This window comes from Aegilops tauschii, chromosome 7 (genome assembly GCF_002575655.3).
Source record: "Aegilops tauschii subsp. strangulata cultivar AL8/78 chromosome 7, Aet v6.0, whole genome shotgun sequence".
Classification (NCBI taxonomy): domain Eukaryota; kingdom Viridiplantae; phylum Streptophyta; class Magnoliopsida; order Poales; family Poaceae; genus Aegilops; species Aegilops tauschii.
Window position 1 is genome coordinate 179,267,953 of NC_053041.3, and position 19,135 is coordinate 179,287,087.

Consider the following 19,135-nt stretch of genomic DNA (forward strand, 5'->3'; position numbering starts at 1 on the left):
AAGTGACATTGCCTTTGTTGCAATCAATAACAGCCCCTGCAGTATTCAAGAAAGGTCTTCCAAGAATAATAGACATACTATCATCCTCGGGAATATCAAGAATAACAAAGTCCGTTAAAATAGTAACGTTTGCAACCACAACAGGCACATCCTCACAAATACCGACAGGTATAGCAGTTGATTTATCAGCCATTTGCAAAGATATTTCAGTAGGTGTCAACTTATTCAAATCAAGTCTACGATATAAAGAGAGAGGCATAACACTAACTCCAAGATCGCATAAAGCAGTTTTAGCATAGTTTCTTTTAATGGAGCATGGTATAGTGGGTACTCCTGGATCTCCTAGTTTCTTAGGTATTCCACCCTTAAAAGTATAATTAGCAAGCATGGTGGAAATCTCAGCTTCAGGTATCTTTCTCTTATTTGTAACAATATCTTTCATATAATTAGCATAAGGATTCATTTTGAGCATACCAGTTAATCGCATATGCAAAAAGATAGGTCTAATCATTTCAGCAAAGCGCTCAAAATCCTCATCATCCTTTTTCTTGGATGGTTTGGGAGGAAAAGGCATGGGTTTCTGAACCCAAGGTTCCCTTTCTTTACCATGTTTCCTAGCAACAAAGTCTCTCTTATCATAACGTTGATTCTTTGATTGTGGGTTATCAAGATCAACAGCAGGTTCAATTTATACATCATTATCATTACTAGGTTGAGCATCATCATGAACATCATCATTAACATTTTCACTAGGTTCATGTTCATTACTAGATTGTGTTTCAGCATCAGAAATAGATATATCATTTGGATTCTCAGGTGTTTCAGAAATAGGTTCACTAGAAGCATGCAAAGTCCTATAATTTTTCTTTTTCTTCTTTTTAGAAGGACTAGGTGCATCAATATTATTTCTCTGAGAATCTTGCTCAATTCTCTTAGGGTGGCCTTCAGGATACAAAGGTTCCTGAGTCATTCTACCAGTCTAGTAGCCACTCTAACAGCATAATCATTTTTCTTACTATTCATTTCATTGATAAAATCATTTTGAGCCTTAAGTACTTGTTCTACTTGAGTGGTAACCATAGAAGCATGTTTACTGATGAGTTTAAGTTCACCTCTAACATTAGCCATATAATCACCCAAGTGTTCAATCATATAAGAATTTTGTTTTAATTGTCTACCAAAATAAGCATTGAAATCTTCTTGCTTAACCATAAAGCTATCAAACTCATCCAAGCATTGGCTAGCAATTTTAGTAGGAGGGATTTCAGCTTTATCATATCTATAGAGAGAATTTACCTTTACTACCTCTGTCGGGTTATCAAGACCATGAGGTTCTTCAGTAGGTAAAGGATTAAGATCATATGTTTCTTCAACAGGCGGTAAATTAAGACCGTGTATTTCTTCAATAGGAGGTAAATTCTTAATATCTTCAGCTTTAATACCCTTTTCTTTCATAGATTTCTTTGCCTCTTGCATATCTTCAGGACTGAGAAATAGAACACCTCTCTTCTTCGGAGTTGGTTTAGGAATAGGCTCAGGAGGTGTCCAATTATTTTCATTTGTCAATATATTATTCAATAGAATTTCAGCTTCATCCAGTGTTCTTTCCCTGAAAACAGAACCAGCATAACTATCCAGGTAATCTCTGGAAGCATCGGTTAGTCCATTATAAAAGATATCAAGTATTTCATTTTTCTTAAGAGGATGATCAGGCAAAGCATTAAGTAACTTGAGAAGCCTCCCCAAGCTTGTGGGAGACTCTCTTCTTCAATTTGCACAAAATTGTATATTTCCCTCAGAGCAGCTTGTTTCTTATGAGCAGGGAAATATTTAGCAGAGAAGTAATAAATCATATCCTGGGGACTACGCACACAACCAGGATCAAGAGAATTAAACCATATCTTAGCATCACCCTTTAATGAGAACTGAAATATTTTAAGGATATAAAAGTAGCGAGATCTCTCATCATTAGTGAACAGGGTGGCTATATCATTTAATTTAGTAAGATGTGCCACAACAGTTTCAGATTCATAACCATGAAAAGGATCAGATTCAACCAAAGTAATTACATCAGGATCAACAGAGAATTCATAATCCTTATCAGTAACACAGATAGGTGAAGTAGAAAAAGCAGGGTCAGGTTTCATTCTATCATTAAGAGATTGCTGATTCCATTTAGCTAATAACCTCTTGAGCTCATATCTATCTTTGCAAGCTAAAATAGCTAAAGAAGCTTCTTTATCAAAACATAACCCTCAGGAATAACAGGCAAGTCATCATCATCACTTTCATCAATATAATCAGTTTCAATAATTTCTTTCTCTCTAGCCCTAGCAATTTGTTCATCAAGAAATTCACTAAGTGGCACAGTAGTATCAAGCATAGAAGTAGTCTCATCATAAGTATCATGCATAGCAGAAGTGGCATCATCAATAACATGCGACATATCAGAACGAATAGCAGAAGCAGGTTTAGGTGTCGCAAGCTTACTCAAAACAGAAGGTGAATCAAGTGCAGAGCTAGATGGCAGTTCCTTACCTCCCCTCGTAGTTGAGGGATAAATTGTTGTCTTAGCGTCTTTCAAGTTCTTCATAGTGACCAGCAGATATAAATCCCAAGTGACTCAAAGAATAGAGCTATGCTCCCCGGCAACGACGCCAGAAAATAGTCTTGATAACCCACAAGTATAGGGGATCGCAACAGTTTTTGAGGGTAGAGTATTCAAACCAAATTTATTGATTCGACACAAGGGGAGCCAAAGAATATTCTCAAGTATTAGCAGTTGAGTTGTCAATTCAACCACACCTGGATAACTTAATATCTGCAACAAAGTATTTAGTAGCAAAGTAATATGATAGTAGTGGTAACGGTAACAAAAGTAACGGTAGCAAAAGTAGTATTTTTGGTGTTTTGTAGTGATTGTAACAGTAGCAACGGAAAAGTAAATAAGCGAAGAACAATATGTGAAAAGCTCGTAGGCATTGGATCGGTGATGGAAAATTATGCCGGATGCGATTCATCATGTAACAATCATAACATAGGGTGACACAAAACTAGCTCCAATTCATCAATGTAATGTGGGCATGTATTCCAAATATAGTCATACGTGCTTATGGAAAAGAACTTGCATGACATCTTTTGTCCTACCCTCCCGTGGCAGCGGGGTCCTAATGGAAACTAAGGGATATTAAGGCCTCCTTTTAAGAGTACCGGAACAAAGAATTAACACATAGTGAATACATGAACTCCTCAAACTATGGTCATCACCGGGAGTGGTCCCGATTATTGTCACTTCGGGGTTGCCGGATCATAACACATAGTAGGTGACTATAGACTTGCAAGATAGGATCAAGAACTCACATATATTCATGAAAACATAATAGGTTCAGATCTGAAATCATGGCACTCGGGCCCTAGGGACAAGCATTAAGCATAGCAAAGTCATAGCAACATCAATCTCAGAACATAGTAGATACTAGGGATCAAACCCTAACAAAACTAACTCGATTACATGATAGATCTCATCCAACCCATCACCGTCCAGCAAGCCTACGATGGAATTACTCACGCACGGCGGTGAGCATCATGAAATTGGTGATGGAGGATGGTTGATGATGACAACGGCGACGAATCCCCCTCTCCGAAGCCCCGAACGGATTCCAGATCTGCCCTCCCGAGAGGTTTTAGGGCTTGGCGGCGGCTCCGTATCGTAAAACGCGATGAATTCTTCTCTCTGATTTTTTTCTCCCCGAAAGCAAATATATAGAGTTGGAGTTGAGGTCGGAGGAGCTCCAGGGGGCCCACGAGGTAGGGGGCGCGCCCTAGGGGGGAGGGCGCGCCCTCCACCCTCGTGGCCAGGGTGTGGGCCCCCTGGTCTTCATCTTTTGCAAAGATTTTTTATTATTTCCAAATAGACGTTCCGTGGAGTTTCAGGTCATTCCGAGAACTTTTGTTTCTGCACATAAATAACACCATGGAAAGTCTACTGAAAACAGCGTCAGTCCGGGTTAGTTCCATTCAAATCATGCAAGTTAGAGTCCAAAAGAAGGGCAAAAGTGTTTGGAAAAGTAGATACGACGGAGACATATCAGGAGCCAATATGAGCATCCAGGTTCCGCTATTGGTTATTGACCGTAAACGTGTCTCGGTCATGTCTACATAGTTCTCGAACCCGTAGGGTCAGCACGCTTAACGTTCGGTGACGATCGGTATTATGAGTTTGTCTGTTTTGATGTACCGAAGATAGTTCGGAGTCCCGGATGTCATCACGGACATGACGAGGAGTCTCGAATTGGTCGAGACATAAACATTGATATATTGGATGGCTATATTCGGACACCAGAATTGTTCCGGGTGATTTCGGAGAAAACCGGAGTGCCGGAGGGTTACCGGAACCCCCCGCGAGAACTAATGGGCCTCATGGGCCTTAGTGGAGAGAGAGAGGGCTGGCCAGGGCAGGCCGCGCCCCCCTTGGGAGTCCGAATTGGACAAGGAAGGGGGGCGCCCCCCCTTTTCCTTCTCCCTCTCCTCCTTCCTTTCCCCCTCCTAGTAGGAGTAGGAAAGGGGAGTCCTACTCCTACTAGGAGGAGGACTCCTCCTCTCCTGGCGCGCCACAAGGGCCGGCCGGCCTCTCCCTTTCTCCTTTATATACGGGGGCGGGGGGCACCCTAGAACACACAAGTTGATTGTTTCCAGCCGTGTGCGGTGCCCCCCTCCACCATAATCCACCTCGGTCATATTGTTGCAGTGCTTAGACGAAGCCCTGCGCTAGTAGCTTCATCATCACCGTTACCACGCCGTCGTGCTGACGAAACTCTCCCTCGACACTCTACTGGATCATGAGTTCGTGGGACGTCATCGAGCTGAACGTGTGCTGAACTCGGAGGTGCCATGCGTTCGGTACTTGGATCAGTCGGATCGTGAAGACGTACGACTACATCAACCGCGTTGATAAAACGCTTCCGCTTAAGGTCTACGAGGGTACGTGGACAACACTCTCCCTGTCGTTGCTATGCATCACCATGATCTTGCGTCTGCGTAGGAATTTTTTTGAATTTACTACGTTCCCCAACAGTGGCATCCGAGCCAGGTTTATGTATAGATGTTATATGCACGAGTAGAACACAAGTGAGTTGTGGGCGATACTAGTCATACTGCTTACCAGCATGTCATACTTTGATTCGGCGGTATTGTTGGATGAAGCGGCCCGGACCGACATTACGCGTACGCTTACGCGACACTGGTTCTACCGACGTGCTTCACACACAGGTGGCTGGCGGGTGTTAGTTTCTCCAACTTTAGTTGAATTGAGTGTGGCTATGCCCGGTCCTTGTTGAAGGTCAAAATAGCACATACTTGACGAAATATCTTTGTGGTTTTGATGCGTAGGTAAGAACGGTTCTTGCTCAGCCCGTAGCAGCCACATAAAACTTGCAACAACAAAGTAGAGGACGTCTAACTTGTTTTTGCAGGGCATGCTGTGATGTGATGTGGTCAAGACATGATGCTAAATTTTATTGTATGAGATGATCACGTTTTGTAACGGAGTTATCGGGAACTGGCAGGAGCCATATGGTTGTCACGTTATTGTATGCAATGCAATCGCCCTGTAATTGTTTTTACTTTATCACTAAGCAGTAGCGATAGTCGTAGAAACAATAGTTGGCGAGACGACAACAATGCTACGATGGAGATCAAGGTGTCGCGCCGGTGACGATGGTGATCATGACGGTGCTTTGAAGATGGAGATCAAAGGCACAAGATGATGATGGCCATATCATATCACGTATACTGATTGCATGTGATGTTTATCTTTTATGCATCTTATTTTGCTTTGATTGATGGTAGCATTATAAGATGATCTCTCACTAAATTTCAAGGTATAAGTGTTCTCCCTGAGTATGCACCATTGCGAAAGTTCGTCGTGCCGAGACACCACGTGATGATCGGGTGTGATAAGCTCTACGTTCACATACAACGGGTGCAAGCCAGTTTTGCACACGCAGAATACTCGGGTTAAACTTGACGAGCCTAGCATATGCAGATATGGCCTCGGAACACTGAGACCGAAAGGTCGAGTGTGAATCATATAGTAGATATGATCAACATAGTGATGTTCACCATTGAAAACTACTCCATCTCACGTGATGATCGGACATGGTTTAGTTGATTTGGATCACGTGATCACTTAGATGATTAGAGAGATGTCTATCTAAGTGGGAGTTCTTAAGTAATATGATTAATTGAACTTTAATTTATCATGAACTTAGTACCTGATAGTATTTTGCATGTCTATGTTGTTGTAGATCACAATGGCCCGTGCTACTGTTCCTTTGAATTTTAATGCGTACCTTGAGAAAGCTAAGTTGAAAGATGATGGTAGCAATTACACGGACTGGGTCCATAACTTGAGGATTATCCTCATTGCCGCACAGAAGAATTATGTCCTGAAAGCACCGCTGGGTGCCAGGCCTGCTGCAGATGCTACTGATGACGTTAAGAACGTCTGGCAGAGCAAAGCTGATGACTGCTCGATAGTTCAGTGTGCCATGCTTTACGGCTTAGAACGGGGACTTCAACGATGTTTTGAACGTCATGGAGCATATGAGATGTTCCAGGAGTTGAAGTTAATATTTCAAGCAAATGCCCAGATTGAGAGATATGAAGTATCCAATAAGTTCTACAGCTGCAAGATGGAGGAGAATAGTTCTGTCAGTGAACATATACTCAAAATGTCTGGGTATAACAATCGCTTGATTCAGCTGGGAGTTAATCTTCCTGATGATAGTGTCATTGACAGAATTCTTCAATCACTGCCACCAAGCTACAAGAGCTTCGTGATGAACTATAACATGCAAGGGATGGATAAGATAATTCCCGAGCTCTTCGCGATGCTAAAGGCTACAGAGGTAGAAATCAAGAAGGAGCATCAAGTGTTGATGGTCAACAAGACCACCAGTTTCAAGAAAAAGGGTAAAGGGAAGAAGGGGAACTTCAAGAAGAACGGCAAGCATGTTGTTTCTCAAGTGAAGAAGCCCAAGTCTGGACCTAAGCCTGAGACTGAGTGCTTCTACTACAAAGAGACTGGTCACTGGAAGCGGAACTGCCCCAAGTATTTGGCGGATAAGAAGGATGGCAGGGTGAACAAAGGTATATGTGATATACATGTTATTGATGTGTACCTTACTAATGCTCGCAGTAGTACCTGGGTATTTGATACTGGTTCTATTGCTAATATTTGCAACTGGAAACAGGGACTACGGATTAAGCGAAGATTGGCTAAGGACGAGGTGACGATGCACGTAGGAAATGGTTCCAAAGTCGATGTGATCGCCGTCGGCACGCTACCTCTACATCTACCTTCGGGATTAGTTTTAGACCTGAATAATTGTTATTTGGTGCTAGCGTTGAGCATGAACATTATATCTAGATCTTGCTTGATGCGAGACGGTTATTCATTTAAATCTGAGAATAATGGTTGTTCTATTTATATGAGTAATATATCTTTTATGGTCATGCACCCTTGAAGAGTGGTCTATTTTTGTTGAATCTCGATAGTAGTGATACACATATTCATAATATTGAAGCCAAAAGATGCAGAGTTGATAATGATAGTGCAACTTATTTGTGGCACTGCCGTTTGGGTCATATTGGTGTAAAGCGCATGAAGAAACTCCATTCCGATGGACTTTTGGAATCACTTGATTAGGAATCACTTGGTACTTGCGAACCATGCCTCATGGGCAAGATGACTAAAACTCCGTTCTCCGGAACAATGGAGCGAGCCATTGACTTATTGGAAATAATACATACCGATGTATGCGGTCCAATGAGTGTTGACGCACACGGCGGGTATCATTGTTTTCTGACCTTCACAGATGATTTGAGCAGATATGTGTGTATCTACTTGATGAAACACAAGTCTGGAACACTTGAAAAGTTCAAAGATTTTCAGAGTGCAGTAGAGAATCATCGTAACAAGAAAATAAAGTTTCTACGATCTGATCGCAGAGGCAAATATTTGAGTTACGAGTTTGGCCTTCAATTAAAACAATGTGGAATAGTTTCACAAACTCATGCCACCTGGAACACCACAGCATAATGGTGTGTCCGAACGTCATAACCGTACTTTATTGGATATAGTGCAATCTATGATGTCTCTTACCGATTTACCACTACCGTTTTGGGGTTATGCATTAGAGACAGCTACATTCACATTAAATAGGGCACCATCTAAATCTGTTGAGACGACACCATATGAACTGTGGTTTAGCAAGAAACCTAAGCTGTCGTTTCTTAAAGTTTGGGGCTGGGATGCTTATGTGAAAAAGTTTCAACCTGATAAGCTCGACCCAAATCGGAGAAGTGCGTCTTCATAGGATACCCAAAAGAAACTGTTGGATACACCTTCTATCATAGATCCGAAGGCAAGATCTTTGTTGCCGAGAGTGGATCCTTTCTAGAGAAGGAGTTTCTCTCGAAAGAAGTGAGTGGGAGGAAAGTAGAACTTGATGAGGTAATTGTACCATCTCCCGAATTGGAAAGTAGTTCATCACAGAAATCAGTTCGAGTGATGCCTACACCAATTAGTGAGGAAGTTAATGATGATGATCATGAAACTTCAGATCAAGTTACTACTGAACCTCGTAGGTGAACCAGAGTAGGATCTGCACCAGAGTGGTACGGTAATCTTGTTCTGGAGGTCATGTTACTTGAACATGATGAACCTACGAACTATGAGGAAGCGATGATGAGCCCAGATTCCGCGAAATGGCTTGAGGCCATGAAATCTGAGATGAGATCCATGTATGAGAACAAAGTATGGACTTTGGTTGACTTGCCCGATGGTCGGTAAGCAATAGAGAATAAATGGATCTTCAAGAGGAAGACGGACGCTGATAGTAGTATTACTATCTACAAAGCTCGAATTGTCGCAAAAATGTTTTCGACAGGTTCAAGGTGTTGACTACGATGAGATTTTCTCACTTGTATCGATGCTTAAAAGTCTGTCCGAATCATGTTAGCAATTGCCGCATTTTATGAAATCTGGCAAATGGATAACAAAACTGCATTCCTTAATGGATTTATTAAAGAAGAGTTGTATATGATGCAAGCAGAAGGTTTTGTCAATCCTAAAGGTGCTAACAAAATGTGCAAGCTCCAGCAATCCATCTATGGACTGGTGCAAGCATCTCGGAGTTGGAATATACGCTTTGGTAAGTAGATCAAAGCATATAGTTTTATACAGACTTGCGGTGAAGCCTGTATTTACAAGAAATTGAGTGGGAGCACTACAGCCTTTCTGATAAGTATATGTGAATGACATATTGTCGATCGGAAATGATGTAGAATTTTTCTGGAAAGCATAAAGGAGTGTTTGAAAGGAGTTTTTCAAAAAAAAAAGACCTCGGTGAAAGCTGCTTACATATTGAGCATCAAGATCTATAGAGATAGATCAAGACGCTTGATAATTTTTTTCAATGAGTACATACCTTGACAAGATTTTGAAGTAGTTCAAAATGGAACAGTGAAAGAAGGAGTTCTTGCCTGTGTTGCTAGGTGTGAAGTTGAGTAAAGACTCAAAACGCGACACGGCAGACGATAGAGAGAGAATGAAAGTCATTCCCTATGACTCAGCCATAGGTTCTATAAAGTATGCCATGCTATGTACCAGACCTATTGTATACCCTGCCCTGAGTTTGGCAAGGGAGTACAATAGTGATCTAGGAGTAGATCACTGGACATTGGTCAAAATTATCCTTAGTGGACTAAGGAAATATTTCTCGGTTATGGAGGTGATAAAGAGTTCCTCGTAAAGAGTTACATTGATGCAAGCTTTGACACCGATCTGGATGACTCTGAGTCTCGATCTGGATACATATTGAAAGTGGGAGCATTTAGCTAGAGTAGCTTCGTGCAGAGCATTGTAGACATAGAATATTTGCAAAATACATATGGCTCTGAATGTGGCAGACCCGTTGACTAAACTTCTCTCACAAGAAAAACATGATCACACCTTAGTACTCTATGGGTGTTAATCACATAGCGATGTGAACTAGATTATTGACTCCAGTAAACCCTTTGGGTATTGGTCACATGACGATGTGAACTATGGGTGTTAATCACATGGTGATGTGAACTATTGGTGTTAAATCACATGTCGATGTGAACTAGATTATTGACTCTAGTGCAAGTGGGAGACTGAAGGAAATATGCCCTAGAGGCAATAATAAAGTTATTATTTATTTCCTTATTTCATGATAAATGTTTATTATTCATGCTAGAATTATATTAACCGGAAACTTAATACATGTGTGAATACATAGACAAACAGAGTGTCACTAGTATGCCTCTACTTGACTAGCTCGTTGAGCAATGATGGTTAAGTTTCCTAACCATTGACATGAGTTGTCATTTGATGAACGGGATCACATCATTAGAAAATGATGTGATTGACATGACCCATCCGTTAGCTTAGCACTATGATCGTTTAGTTTGTTGCTATTGCTTTCTTCATGACTTATACATGTTCCTATGACTATGAAATTATGCAACTCCCGAATGCCGGAGAAACACTTTGTGTGCTACCAAACGTCACAACGTAACTGGGTGATTATAAAGGTACTCTACAGGTGTCTCCGATGGTGTTTGTTTAGTTGGCATAGATCGAGATTAGGATTTATCACTCCGATTGTCGGAGAGGTATCTCTTGGCCGTCTCGGTAATACACATCACTATAAGCCTTGCAAGCAAATGTGACTAATGAGTTAGTTGCGGGATGACGCATTACGGAACGAGTAAAGAGACTTGCCGGTAACGAGATTGAACTAGGTATTGAGATACCGACGATCGAATCTCGGGCAAGTAACATCCCGATGACAAAGGGAACAACGTATGTTGTTATGCGGTTTGACCGATAAAGATCTTCATAGAATATGTGGGAGCCAATATGAGCATCTAGGTTCCGCTATTGGTTATTGACCGGAAACGTGTCTCGGTCATGTCTACATAGTTCTCGAACCTGTAGGGTCCGCACGCTTAACGTTCGGTGATAATTGGTATTATGAGTTTATGTGTTTTGATGTACCGAAGATGGTTCGGAGACCCGGATGTGATCACGGACATGACGAGGAGTCTCGAAATGGTCGAGACATAAAGATTGATATATTGGACGGCTATATTCGGACACCGGAATTGTTCCGGGTGATTTCGGAGAAAACCGGAGTGTCGGAGGGTTACCGGAACCCCCCCGGGAGAACTAATGGGCCTCATGGCCCTTAGTGGAGAGAGAGAGGGCCGGCCACGGCAGGCTGCGCCCCCCCTTGGGAGTCCGAATTGGACAAGGAGGGGGCGGGGTGGCGCCCCCCTTTTCCTTCTCCCTCTCCTCCTTCCTTTCCCCTCCTAGTAGTAGGAAAGGGGAGTCCTACTCCTACTAGGAGGAGGACTCCTCCTCTCCTGGCGCGCCACAAGGGCCGGCCGGCCTCCCCCTTGCTCCTTTATATACGGGGGCAGGGGCACCCTAGAACACACAAGTTGATTGTTTCCAGCCGTGTGCGGTGCCCCCTCCACCATAACCCACCTCGGTCATATCGTTGCAGTGCTTAGGCGAAGCCCTGCGCCTGTAGCTTCATCATCACCGTCACCACGCCGTCATGCTGACGAAACTCTCCCTCGACACTCTGCTGGATCGTGAGTTCGTGGGACGTCATCGAGCTGAACGTGTGCTGAACTCGGAGGTGCCGTGCGTTCGGTACTTGGATCGGTCGGATCGTGAAGACGTACGACTACATCAACCGCGTTGACAAAACGCTTCCGCTTACGGTCTACGAGGGTACATGGACAACACTCTCCCTCTCGTTGCTATGCATCACCATGATCTTGCGTGTGCGTAGGAATTTTTTTGAAATTACTACATTCCTAACACTGGCCGCTGCCACTGGACGCAGCGGCAGGGCAGAGGCATCAGGGGACGCGACCCTCAAGTCAGATGGAGCTCTAGGAGTGTCGCCGCCGCCAATTATGACGCCGTAGCGACGGCTCCGTGGCCAGTTGGTTTCTTCGAGATGCCCGGCTAGAGCTTCCATTTGAAGGGCAGGAGCCCGGCGTCCTCAACGACGAGAGCTCCTTTGTTAACGCCATTAGGGCCAACATAGATGATGTGAGCTCTGGAATGTGATCGATTGTTGGAGAGGCGGCGCAAATGATCGGGGAGGGCAATGGCGAGGCCTCGTGAGTGGCGAGGATAGTCACGACGAGGGATTTTAGAAATTACGAAGGAAAAAAGGAAAAAAACTACCCAACTAATCAACGGCTTAGATTATTCTATACTACTTGATCTTAGAGGTAGTACGATGTACCATGAAAAATCTCCTAATCTAATGAAGGATTCGTCTTTCACTTGGCAAAGTACTATGGCGGGTGTGAGTTCTCTGAAATGTGGCCACAATTGGCGAGTGGGGAATGATAAAAATATTAATATTTGAGAGGATACCTGGATCCCAAATTATCAAACCACTCGTCTCTCTTCCTTCCGTTCACAAGACTCCCCCGCCTATCCTCTCTTTCTCCTCTCCACTTCGACTATACTCCATTATTTCTCTCCGTCCTCTAGCTTAGCTACGTACGACAAGCAAAGCTGCATGTACCCTGTCGAGGTCGCCAGTGTTCTTCTCCCTGCGGCGTAATTGCCGCCACCTGCAAACGCAACCATTCTCTATTGTACCATTGGCAAATAACAAACTAATTTAGAAGTTAAAGGCGTCATTGTTTTTTTTAACTGAGGTGTGTTCCTTACAAAGGACACCCAGCCAAAAAGTAAGACATAGTATTGTTTTTATGAGAACGGCGAGAGAATAAACCATCTTATTCTACCAATGCATGTTTGGGCGCGCCACGTGGCTAGTCATCTAGGTTCCATTTACCTTGTACCCGACATGCAAGGTTGCCAACATGTTTGGTAATTGGTTATACGGGATTAGTGTATTGCACAATGCTTACACTGGTAGATAACTTGCAGTGGAGACAAAATTCTGCCAGTAAAACCATATCATTTTCAGTGTAAGGGCCTCTTTGATTATCAGGATTTTGAAAACACAGGAATACAAAAAGTATATGGTCGAAGTGGCATGCCCACTTGGATCCTATAGGATTAGCAATGAGTGGTTGATGCCATAGAGAAAACAAAGGAATTGTAAAAAGAGATTGGGTGAATGTTAGATTTCATGTGAAATGTAGTACAAAAGATTTTATAGGAAAGATTTCTGTGGGATCCAATCCTATGAATCAAAGGACCAGCGTAGGAAAAATTCCTAAGGATTTCAATTCTCAAAAAATCCTATAGAATTCCTTTGAATCAAAGGAGCCCTAAGTATTGGCTTCATTCAAATCCATTCTACTACGACTGGAGCACCGACAACTATAGATGCTGGCATGTATGCAGGTTGAGTAGGAGACAGATGGCGATTTTACCCAACATGGACGGCGGCATAGTCCAGGAATCCCCCGCCTCGCCCCATCTGTCTTAGAGGGAGCGCGCGGGGGGGGGGGGGGGGGGGGGGGAGGGTGGTTGGCCTGTGTCTATGCTAGCAATACCGAAGTAGGATGTTAAGTCTTTTTCTTTTATCCCCTTGATACGACGATTCTGAGGCAATAGACAACTGCATAACATGTTGTGTATGGATTGTATCTCTAGATTTCACTTAGCATCACATACTATTAATGAGTAGATTGCTTTGATTGAGCATCTTTCAATTTCTTTTGCTTTATGTATCAACTTCGCCACCAAAGCCACTTAGAAAATGCTCCTACATATTAGTTTGAAATATGTGGTGGTCGGAACTAGCAACCTCTTCCTTTTTCTTGTGATTGGTCCATATCTATTACACTGTATGTATACTAGAAGAATATTAACTATATATTTAATCGGTACATGGAGCAAAGATTCGACGAACAGAAAGAAAATTATTAAGCAGAAAAAGAATTACTACGAAGGAAGCCATTTGCTAGACATCCTCGGTCTCAGAGAAAGAAATGTTATTTTTCCTCTAGCTGGTTGCAACTACAACCATCCTAGACTGTAGACTCGTCATCTTCACCAACGGCGACGCCCTCCGCGTCGCCGGCATCGACCACGGGGAGCTCCCGGAGCCTCCGCTGCAGCTCCTCCCGCTCGTCCCTCAGCCGGGAGTTGTCGCGCACGACGCGGTCGCAGTCCACGATGGCGCGGTTGAGCTGGTCGAGCAGGTCACGGTTGGCGTCCCGGAGGTGGACGACCTGCGCCCACAGCTGGCCCAGCTGCTTCTGCTTCCGCACGCGCGACCGCCGCGCCGACTCCCGGTTGGACACCATCCGCCTCCTCCTCCTCTCCTCCGCGCGCTGCCGGTCTATGGCGTGGGGCGCTGGCTCGTCGGAGCTCGACCTGTTGGGCAGCCCCGCCGGAAGGTGGTTGAGAAACAACTCGTCGGCGTAGGGCAACTGCATTAGACTGCTGCCGCCGCACTGGAACAGGAGATGATCGTCTTCCGCTATCTGGTAGGGATAATGGGGTCCGAAAGAGGCTGCGTTTGCAGGTGGCGGCAAGTACGCCGCGGGGAGAAGAACACCGGCAACCTCGGCTGGGTACATGCTGCCTGCTTTGCTTTTCGTACGTAGCTGAGCCAGAGGACAGGGAGAACAGAGAAATAATGGAGTATAGTCGAAGTGGAGAGGAGAAAGAGAAGATAGGAAGGGGGAGTCTTCTGAACGGAAGAAAGAGAGAGGGGTGGTGGATTTATAGCCGGAAAAGGATCGTGGAGGTAATTGGTTCCATGATCCAGTGTCCAGACACACCTGAAGGCTGAAGATATATGGCACGTTGAGGCAGCACAGCGCACACGGCACGACACTCAATCAACAGATTTCCTGGATGCTTATCGTGATGTCATGGACAATGATTGTGCCTGCTTTTCGACAAATTCTACGTAGCGGCCCGGCGTGCCTCCGGAGTAGCCTGCATCTAGCCTGTCGATCCGCGACCGGGCAGACAGACAGCGGCCTCGCCGCACGGGGCTCGGCCGTTCTTGCGAGCCATCATGCGGCTGAAGCACAGGTGGGTGACTGCTCCGGCAGCTCTAGCTCGGAGGTTGGCTAACAGTGACGAACCATTTCCAGCCAGCGCTAGCTAGGATAGTACTAGTAGATCAACCGTGTGATCGTAGATCGATCATCCATTTGCATGTCCTTCTTGTGGTTGGGTTTCATGATGGGGTGCTTCAGAAGGATTGGCAATTTGGCATTGTTGGGAGGTGCTGTGCTGATCGATGGGAGCACTACGGTCGGTCTCCATGGCGTTTTCTTCCGCGTAGTTCACGCGGTCGACGCTTTCACTTTAATTTCTCACCGGGCTAACGCAACGGGAGTGTTCTTTCTCAAAGGAGAAAAAGAGGCACTGTAGTTGGTGGTTCCTGGCCACTGATGTGTCACATGCATGGACTTAGATTCTAATAATTGTTTGCGTAAAGAGAATGCGTGCAAGCAGAGATGCTATCATTTATTTATTTACTTAATCCAAATAGCTGTGAGGAGATAAATGTTGCAAGTTTGCAACTAGACTGATCATATGCTCCTTTCATATCTGTTACTACCTTTTTTCCTTTCGAGAAAGTAGTAGTATTTGTTAGTTGTGAGTTGCCACTAGGGTCACATAAACTAATATTTGGGCCTTAATGTGCCAATCTGCGTCTGCAAACTACCTTAATGGCATCAATTGTTGATGACTCTAACGATATCGTGAGGTTTCTTAGGACCTTAAAAGTTTCAGCATTTTGAATTGTTTATACTCCGATAAACGTGTCAATAAGAAATGTATTTAGCCTTTATACCGAGCCGATGGGAGCTGGTACATATCATTTTCGTAAAAGGAGGCCCTATTCATTAGCTGCTGCTACTTTCTTTCGACCGGCTGATCTGTTTAAGATTTGTAGCAGCAAAGCTGAAGGGACGTCCCATATCCGAAACCATGAACCAAGGATCCTGGTGTAATCAGAGCCTACGGATCGTCTTTATGCCTAGCTCATACTAGCGCCTTTCCTACTTCGAATTAACACCACATTTTTTGAGCATTTTTTACATGAATTTGTTGCTTGGGCATTTCTTACAACAGTGGTGGTACATGCTTATCGGTCCGGGCATGGAAGAGCATAGGACGATATCTCGCTGTCTTCAGAAACCGACAAACTGCTTGTCTCCTGTAGATTTGTGAAGTCTGACATAGATAATGACCGAGCAACATTATAAGGTACAGACAGTGACATGAAGAGAAATGGGGGCAATAATGTACTCCTTTGATGTCCAAGCTACAGATTCAGTGTTTCTTTCTTCTATTTAGAGCACCTACAGTTGGACTTGTCAAATCAACGCCTTAAACATTCATGGATGCGTTCGGACATGTCCGCAAACAGTGACTGGTCACGCCTATAATCCAGTCTACAACCTAATACCTCAAATTAGAAACCTCAAACACATACTATTACATGCAACGTAAACCGGTCTTGAAGCGGAGCTCGTCCGGCTCCGCCGTGCCCATGTCCGACGGCCGATTGTGTTTCACAAAGTATTGGTCCGGTAGCCGCCGCGATAGAGTAGGACATGGGACTGGCCGGCTCACGGGACTCAAGGCGCTATCGTCTCTCATGTCCTACTCTTCCTCCTCGGAGCCCAGAACCCTGGCGGTGCTGGTGGACGTCAGGTCGATGATGGATCTGTCCTGGGACGGGCCGGCGATATCCACCACAACGCGGTTGCGGCGCTCGGACTGATGCACCATACGGCGCGCCGAAGAATGCGACTCCCCTAGCCAACGTCCACCGCCGCGAGGGCTGCCGCCACCTACCGCGCCCGCTTCCTCGCACGGCGGGCACGTCGCGCCATTTTTACGTCGGACGATGCCCATTGTGCGTCCTCTGCCTCGGCATGTGAAAGTGCTAGTTATCGACTAGAGGGGGGGTGAGTAGGCGATTTTTATGAAAGTCTTCAAAACACGGGGGATTTGAAGACAAACAGAATAAATGAACCTATTGATATGCAGTGGAAGGTAGACTACACAAGACAAGCCATAGTCAAGTAAGCAATGAAGTGAAAGCACGAAGACTATCAGCAGCTAGGTAGTATGGATCAGGATGGAAGATAGTATGAAGCCAAACAGTAAATAGTCTTCACACAGTGAAGACAATCAGATCATGCAAGCAAGCAATGACTTCACGAAGACCAATTGAAAGTAAAGAGAGGTAAGGGATAGAACCAGTTGCTTGGTGAGGACAAGGATTTGGTAGACCAGTTCCAGTTGCTGTGACAACTGTACGTCTGGTTAGGGAGACTGGGATTCAACTCAGAAGACCGCGTCTTCACCTTATTCCCCTTGAGCTAAGAACACTTAGTCCTCGCCCAATCACTCTGGTAAGTCTTGAAGGTAGACTTCCAAACCTTCACAGACTTCGTTCACTGGCAATCCACAATGGCTCTTGGATGCTCAGAACATGACGCCTAACCGGCTGAAGGATTCACAGTCCTCAAGTGTAACAATCTTCAGATCACGCGGACAGAAAGACTTCAGTGATGCCTAACACTCTTTGGCTCTGGATGTTTTGGGCTTTGTCCTCGCAAGGATCTCTCTCAAATGCTTCGGAGGTGGGTTGCTCTCAAACGACAAAAGCCGTGCACTAACTCTGAACAGACACCAATTTATGGTGTAGGGGGTGGGCTATTTATAGCGAGGAGGCAACCCGGCCTGATTTGTCCGAAATGACCCTGGTTCACTAAGGAACTGACACGTGTCCAACGGTCAGATTTCAAACACACGCGGCAGCTTGACTTGGGCTACAAGTAAAGCTGACTCATCCAGCTCTGGATAAGATTTGCTCTCATTGTCTTCGCTCGAAGATATAGGATTTGGTTGAGCATCACATCAGTCACTCTGACTTTGTTCACTTGGACCCCACTTAACAGTACAGTGGTTCCTATGACTCAACAAAGAAGAAGCGGAAACTACGAAACAACTATGTCTTTGTACTCCATAGTCTTCACGTGAATGTCTTCGGTTGTCATAATCTTCAATGTGAATATCTTCACAGACCACCATTGTCTTCAATGTCTTCACACATTTTTAGGGGTCATCTCTCGTAGGTAAACCGAATCAATATGGGATTACTACCTGTGTTATCCTGCAGTTCTCATAAACATATTAGTCCCTCAACAAAGTTTGTCGTCAATACTCCAAAACCAACTAAGGGTGGCACTAGATGCACTTACAGCACACCAACGGAGGGGTTGCGCGTCCGCCATCGCATTCGGGCGAAAGGGGGGTCGCACCACTTCCGGTGAGGCAGCGATGCCACACTTCGTGGCGGATCCATGCGCATTTGGGCGGACGCAATGGATTCCTGACGAAAGGAGTCTGAGGACTGCCGTCGGGCGACCTCCTCCCGATAGCGGCGGAGCACAAGCCAAACTGTCATCTCTTCCTAGGGGCTGCGTGGGATGACCTTGGGGTTGACGGATCTTGAGGTGTAGGATTCGGACCCACTGCCCGCCATGCCGGAGAAGGCCGAAGATCGCCAGACAGGAGCTTCGGGGTGGAGTGGAGTGGCTAGGGTTTGGTCCGAGAAGTGGATGGGAATGATTATATGTGGGGTCGAGTGGGTCAGTGTGGGCTGGGTCCAACGTGGTGGACGCGCCCGGGCCTCCCCATATGCACCCCATATTTGAAATGGATATGAGGGGTGCCAGCCAGCGCGGGCGTTTGAGGCCGGTTTGAGGCTCCTGTCTAGTCTTTTTTTTTGACCGATTACTGACCGGGCCGTCCGCTTGGACGTGTGAGGGGGTTTGGGGTGCCCGGCTATAAATGCTCTTACAGGTACCCTTTTCCGACGCATAAGACCCACACTATATTCTAATATTTTATTTCGCCAACTATTAGTCCGTTAATTCAGTGCAGTACATGTATTAATACTAGATGTGTCTGTTTAAACGTCAACTAATTTTGGACGGAATGTAAAATGTACGTTATATATGAATTTATATATTTGAAAAGCTCTTTTGAGTGCAACGAACTATATTAATTTTGTAGAAAAGTGCACAAGAAGGTGTGAGTAAATATCAGAGT

At 44.8% G+C, this 19,135-nt stretch overlaps 1 protein-coding gene across 1 annotated transcript; it reads right to left on the reverse strand.

The window, feature by feature from the left end:
* Positions 1-13,891: 13,891 nt before the first annotated feature.
* Positions 13,892-14,800, reverse strand: LOC109737161 (basic leucine zipper 8). Its single transcript, XM_020296372.2, has one exon. The coding sequence runs from the start codon at positions 14,620-14,622 to the stop codon at positions 14,068-14,070; it is 555 nt and encodes a 184-aa protein (XP_020151961.1). The 5' UTR covers positions 14,623-14,800; the 3' UTR covers positions 13,892-14,067.
* Between the last annotated feature and the right edge of the window lie 4,335 nt (positions 14,801-19,135).